The sequence below is a fragment of the Triticum aestivum genome, chromosome 1A, assembly GCF_018294505.1.
Source record: "Triticum aestivum cultivar Chinese Spring chromosome 1A, IWGSC CS RefSeq v2.1, whole genome shotgun sequence".
In the NCBI taxonomy this organism is placed as follows: Eukaryota; Viridiplantae; Streptophyta; class Magnoliopsida; order Poales; family Poaceae; genus Triticum; species Triticum aestivum.
In genome coordinates, this window is record NC_057794.1 from 395,974,017 (window position 1) to 395,981,143 (window position 7,127).

General features: G+C 43.2%; 1 protein-coding gene across 1 annotated transcript; it reads right to left on the reverse strand.

The window, feature by feature from the left end:
- Positions 1-1,517: 1,517 nt before the first annotated feature.
- LOC123052691 (ran-binding protein 1 homolog c) lies at positions 1,518-4,601 on the reverse strand. The gene is made up of 4 exons (XM_044476008.1): positions 4,292-4,601; positions 4,054-4,205; positions 3,812-3,937; positions 1,518-2,121 (listed from the first exon to the last, which is right to left on the reverse strand). Exons 1-4 carry the CDS (start codon positions 4,468-4,470, stop codon positions 1,910-1,912), a joined length of 669 nt encoding a protein of 222 aa, XP_044331943.1. The 5' UTR covers positions 4,471-4,601; the 3' UTR covers positions 1,518-1,909.
- Positions 4,602-7,127: the final 2,526 nt, after the last annotated feature.

A 7,127-nucleotide genomic window follows, 5' to 3' on the forward strand; every position in this document is an offset into this window, starting at 1 on the left:
ATCATATTACTTTGCTACTAAATACTTTGCTGCTGATATTAAGTTTCCAGGCGTGGTTGAATTGACAAGTCAGTTGCTAATACTTGAGAATATTCTTTGGCTCCCCTTGTGTCGAATCAATAAATTTGGATTGAATACTCTACCCTCGAAAACTATTGTGATCCCCTATACTTGTGGGTTATCACTATGCCCTAGACTAGGGGCGGCGAGGCGTGCGGTAGCCACGCCCCGTCTCATCATATTTATGAGGGTGCAAACTCTAAGAAAGCTTGGGGCCGCCTCCCAAGAGTCGGCCCATCTTGAGGCCGCCTGCTGGGTCATGCTGCCTTCTAGCAGTTGGCCGCCTGGACCAGCCGGCGAGAGAAGGCGACGCTTTGGTCTTGGATTCTTGAGGGGCACAGTCGGCCCCGATGTCTTGAAACGCCATGGTGAGCTGATAAGGCTACCCGTGGCTAATTACTTCGACATCATGAGAGTAGCGATGATTTTTGTAGAGGAGAGAACGGAAGTTATCCGCAATAATCCTTCTTCAACTTGAAGTAGTCATCAACCTCCTCCACTGCATTCACTATGCGCAAGAACTTATTTCTGCCCATCTAAAAGTGATGTTGAAAAAAACCTTGGATGTTGGGTCCGGTTTGAAGTAGTCCTTGTAGAAAAGCTTTGCGCCAATGATCCTATCTCGGAGGAACAACCCTTCTGCCCTTTATTGAACCCTAAAGTTTAGAACATGCTCCTCTTGCCTCCAATTCCTCACGGATCTTCATCAACGTCATTATTTCAGCATCTTCTCCGTCCAAATCTGACGAATCGACAAAATTTGTGAAGATCCTTCTTCCCATACTCATCATCCAACAAATCCATCGCCGCCTAAAAATGAGCAGAAGAATAAAAAAAACTACTTAGACATTCCGTCAAACACATAGAGCCCAATGTGTATGTCCGGAAGAGTGACATATAAGACCTTGTCCGGTGACAGCACGGTTGGCGACTTTGTGGGTTGGGGCACCCAGACAATGATGTAGCTAGGGTGGCGGCGGATCTACGGTGACAACTGTGCGGAAGAGACGGGTGAAAGGAGAGAGGGCAGTTCAAGCTAGGACGGAGACGTCTTGAAGAGATTTGGAATGGACCATTCCCGTCCCTATATCCACCCACACATGGGTTGGATTTTTGAAGTGCCACAGCCCGGACATAGGACAGGTTTTCATGACCGAGTAGATGGACATAGGACTCATCTACCCGGACATATAGGTGGAGCCGTGGAGGGTCGAGGGGTCCTATTGTAGATGGTCTGATACTTGCCATAGTAGTAAAACAATATAAACTCCCTCAAAAAAAGTAAAAACAATATAAACTGGCACCAAATATGCTCCGTGAAGATTACGCAACTAAGTTTTCTTTTGTACAGTTTCAGCTCTAATGTATCCAAATCTACTGACTTCAAACTTTATAAGAACAAACCAAGGAACTGCTTCTCACATGTAAGAAGAACAAACCAACAAGGAACTGGCATATCAAATGTGCAAAAATAATATAGCAAGTAATTTATAAGCTGTATGCAATCCATAACCAGCACATGCAACTCAAATACCCACAATTCAAACCCAAAATGTTCCAAACTCAATACTCATGGACTACATTTCAAGTTCTTGACAAAAGCAAGACAACACCATCCAAAAGACATGCGAGCAGATATTTTACATAACAATAAATACTCAGACGCGTGAACACCCAGCGGGGGTGAAGATGGACTCTGCTCAAGACACCTTCTGACTGTCACAAAAAGTTCTCAGCATATTTCATCGTCAACGACTACCAACTTCCGTCGACAGGAAGGACCGACAAACTGACTCATGCCACCGAGCAATGCTCAGCAGTACCATTGTGACGGGCGTTGCTCTGCCCACTACTCTGAGGGGGCTGTTGCGGCTTTGGTTTCTGTCTCCTTGCTAGCATCAGTCGATTCCTCCTTAGCTGCACTTTCCTCAGGTTTGCTTTCGCTTACACTAAGTTTCTCCAGCAGTCCGGCCGCAGAAGAACCTTCTTCGCTTTCACCGCCCTCATTCTTTGCAAGCGACTCAGCGATCTCGTCAACCAAGTCCTTAAACTTCTTGCAATCTAAAAAATAGACAAGGGAGTCATTAGCAGAGACATTCAACTAGTTTCAAAGTCTGCACTTGGTAAAACATAAATATGGAGCATCAGCACACTATCACTACGGTGGCATAGAGCAAAAGAAATTGCACAACTAAAGTTGACCTCTGGTTGACTGGGGCAACACATGGAAAACACTGCAGGTGTGTTTAGTTCCTAAATGTTAATGCTAACCCTGGGTGTTTGGTAGAGGAAAGTTAATTTTACCAAGCAATTCTGGGCTAGAAAATCTTTACTCCACTGGGAGAGCCTACGCAGCTCTCTTCTGACAGCAATAACAGAGAAAAATGCAGAGTTAAACTGTTGTCCTGCTAGTGGGTGAAGATACTGCTGCTTGAATATGCTCAGATTGGATTAGCTAACCACATATCAAACAAGTAGCTCCGCCTGGGTGGGGTATAGCTCAAACAGGCCAGTGGAGCCTAGCCTAACTAGGTGAGCTAATGATCCAAAGGCTCCCTATGCAGCTTAAACATGACTACTTGAACAGGGTATCAGGGAGATTTGCAGGAGAGACGTTATAGCTAAAAATAAGATTGAACGACAGCCATAAGTAGCAACAGAACATTTATATATCTAAACACGCAACTGCTACTTGGATGAAATAAGAAATACTACACAATAAATACTGAGCAAGTCAATAGGTTAAACAAGACATTATATGCCTAATTATAGTATTTCACAGAATTACACACAAAATGCTGCATTGAGCATGACTTAAAACAAAGACTAACGTGTGTGGCAGAGCTAGCATACACCATTTATCATGGCTACTAGTGGGGGAAACAACACGAAACAAAAGAACTAGGACAGTGCATTATTCCAAATTATGTCAGGAACCTATGAAACTACAAGTTTGCAACTTCTCATCCCTAAAAAGTTCTAACAGGTTACAACCAGATCTTGATTGCAGCGACCCACAAGGCCGCAAAAAAGATGCAATTTTGAAGCTACAAATATCAATCATACTTTACAGGTGGAAATACTTTAATTAATGTACAAGTACTCGTCAACTGGAATTAAAAATGTCAATTAGAGAGGATCCCTGTGACCACTAACATAAACAAAGTGGCAAAAAGAACTTCCATGTGGACTACAGCAAAACGATAAAATTGAGACATGATATTATGATATAGCTAGGACGTTACAACTTAAATTTAGAAGAACCTTGAATGTTACAAATTCAAAAACATCAAGAGTCACATGAAAACAATGATAGGTTGTGGTCGTGTCACCTTCACTCTGACAAGGAATGGCCTTGCCTCTTGGAACGTTACCCTTATTATACCCAATCCACCTACCCCCAATCATGAAAGGTATTTTTTATGATCCTTTATCCCAAATAGTAGATTACTACAAGATCACATGCTTAAGATGTAATTTCTGATAAAGAGTGCCAACACACACCCTAAATATGTTGTTTTGCTGATGATCCACTGAGCCTTGCAAATAATAAATTGGTAAAAGAAAAATTCACGTGGTCAAGACAAAACACAAGGTTCAGCTATAGAATGTAACCAGGTCATGTTTCACTAGTGTCTCACAAAGCATACAGAAGAAACTACTAATGCTACAAACAGGGTGATCTAGCATGTTATCCAACCAAGCCACCCACGCAAGACACACCCATGCGGAAACAGAGTTGAGAACTCACTCTCCACGGTGCCAAACCGGATGGCAAACATCTCATCCTTAAGCTCTCCGTCAGCAAAGTCTGCCGCGTGCCAGACACAGGACTTGTCGCTGCCGGCGTGTTCCTGCATCTTCGTGGTCGAGATCACTGCACACACAGAGGATCAAGGCCATAACCGTCAGATGAGATCCTGTGATGAATCTACTTGAAGCAGCTGAGAGATCGGAAATAAAGGAGCAAAATCTGAGGAAACAACTGCAAACCTAGGTGGTTGGCGCAGATCTTAAGCGTCTTGGCCTGGCGCATAACAAGGCGGACCTTGCCGTTCTCCTTATGCTTGAGCAGCTTGACGGTGCCCGTGCCCCTCTCCTTCCACTGGTTCCCGTCCTTGTCGAACCTGTATAGCTTCGCCTTCCTGCGCACCGCCGCACGAACCCGTCCCAAAATCAGCGCCAGATCGAGCCGAACGAGCAAACCTAGGGGGAACGCGGGGGGGCTTACATGTCGAGGAGAGAGTCCTCGTCCTCCTCGCCGGTGGTGACGGCGACCTCCTCGAGCCGCACGATGGGGGCGACCTGGGCACCGGTGTCCTCCTCCTCGCCGGCGGCGGCCGCGGCGGCGGAGTCCTCGCCTTCCTCCTCCGCGACGGGGCGCTCCACGACGGGCTCCTTGTCCGCCATCGGAAGGGTTGGGCGGCGGCGCGCTTGTTACTTCCGAGTCGACGCGGCGGCGAGAGGGGGGGACGAAGGGAGACGCCTAGGGAAGTATTGGGAGGTCGGTCGAGAGGAGGGGGGCGGCCGTAAAAGGGCAGTGCGCTAGGGTTTTTGTGTACCACGGAGGGAGAGGCGCCGCCACATAAGTGGGGCCCGCTGGAAGCGTAATGGGCGAGGCCCTGGCGTAGGGTCACCGTCTGAACTGCGTGTTAGCAACGCCACTACCGATTAGCAACGGCGTCAGTTTTTCTTCCAACAATTTTTCTCTTTTTTTTTCATTAAAAATAGCTTTTCTTTGTCCCTTTTCTTTCGTGACTTTTTAAATTTTGAACAAATTATTTGTTACTAGTTCATACCCTCACCCTATGAAGGCTCTTAGAGACTGAGTTCCTCTTAAGATTAACAAAGTTGCCATAAACGCCTTTGAAGTTGACGGAAATGTCTCATCGTACCAAATGCACATCACCGGAATAATTGAAATAAATTCTGGGAAATGTGACCACCAATGCTAAGTCTAAAACTTAAACCATCACAGTTACGCTCAATTCGTTCTTTACAATAGTTGCAAAATCATCACACATAACTTGTAGTCGACATGTACATTGTCTCCCGCTGAACATACAGATCTGCAACAAATCCAAAAAATTGCAAACACCCGTGTAAGATATAAAACTTGAATACAGATTCCATTATAAGCAACTTATCTATCTAATCTAAACTACGACTCGAGAAAGAGGTGAACAACTTTTAGTCATCCAAAATGTTTTAAGGTAGTACATAATTAAGTCTAGACTAGTGCCATCCTTAGGAAAAATCCAGACTAGTGTTGAAAAAAATTATGTTCACAATCTTTGCAACCAGACATAACGATCTAATGCTTGAGATAGAACAAGTTTTGCAACAAAATATTACCGATGTCGCTAGTGTTTTTTTCCTTTGTCACATTTTCTTATAAACCTCTCCTTTAATTGTATCCTGTGAGGATTTATTTTACGTTATTTTTGCGAAGATAAGATCTCGTACATTTTTTTATGTGGATGTGTAATATATGATCGTTGAATTTATGGTGATGTCATTTTATCTAAATCAGGCTTGATGAATGTTATGTCATTTTGATTATTATGTTGACTTTGTCACTATCGTCAAACTTCGAGGCATGCCTCTGGCTTCGGCTTTAGTGTGTGGATGGGCTCAACTCTGTGTTTCAGTAAATGTTCGGGATATGGGCCAAGCTCGGGCTAAACATTCGACACTCGGGGCTTTCGCAAGCCCAACCAAAAACTTGGCTACCCAAAGAAAGGCCGTATTAAGATATCACTGGCTGGTCGATCGACCATTAATAATGACCAACATCACTAATAGGTTGATCAATTAGTGATAATTGTTGCGGGCAGCCAAGGGTTGGTGGGTAGTGATCGATTGTCCCACTTCGACTTGTCTGTGATGATTGGTGGTGGCTTTGGCAGTTAGGATTGCACCGCCTCGTACACATATGTACATGGACATAACAAATGATATCATATGTAAGATATTGCACATTATCACAGACAAGCATAGTATAAATAGTGCATATCAAAACATACAAGCGTAGTGTCAACATTGCATATCAACACATACAAACACATGTTGCATATCATCGCATAGTCTCTATTTGTCACATATCATCTATGGCAGCATATTATTAACATCGCATTTCACCCTTATCACTTAGCATCTATACATTGCAATAGATTTTGTTGGTTACGTCATTGTTGTCCATCTCGCCTCTATATGTCTAGACCATCGATCGTCGATCTCGTCGCACATATCCAGTCTATCCATGTGTACCCAAATATATGTCATTTAGAGCCTCGGTCGAGATATTTAGAGTGGTGCAAAATTGCTCATATAGCTAGTTTTACAAAAGAATGACCTGGACCAAAACTGTTCCATTGAACACATAAGCACTCCTCATCCTAACCGGTTATGTAATAATCACAAAACAAATATTAAGACAGTTTGTAGCATATACATAATCGGATAGGATACAAAATCACCCGCGAACGATTGGAAAGGACATCAAGGTCCAAGTTATTAATTCAAAGCCTAGATGATATATTAGTTTCTATCTTATAATGTGTTTTCTCATCATCAGCGAGATCCAAATTTGTTGCCAAAATTCAAGGAGTGCAACCCAAGTATAAATTTTGGTGAAGCAAAACCTAAAATTAAGCCAAAAGAAAAATGACTCATATATCATGTGGTTCGCACAAAGTGTCATCATTGAGCATCGAAAGCCAACGAGTATGCCATATCTGCCCATCAGTAAAAAGGACCCCTCTGATTTACGTCCACCATTAGACAAAGATGAGATGGGATTGGGAAAGATAAGAATAAACATAGAACCTTGCATCCTAAAGAAATTCTAATATATTCATAGAAAAAATCTAGTAACTTTTAGCAATTGTAACATTCATAGCAAAAGACTACAAGATTAATATCCAATTTAAATTACAACATTCATAGCAAAATGACTTTTTTCCGAGAGTACGCAAATTACGTACTTTAGCTCTATATTGAAAGTAGTTCATGGCAAAGTGACATGAATCAAAGCATCTCCAGGCGCGCCCCCAACAGCCCCCCCA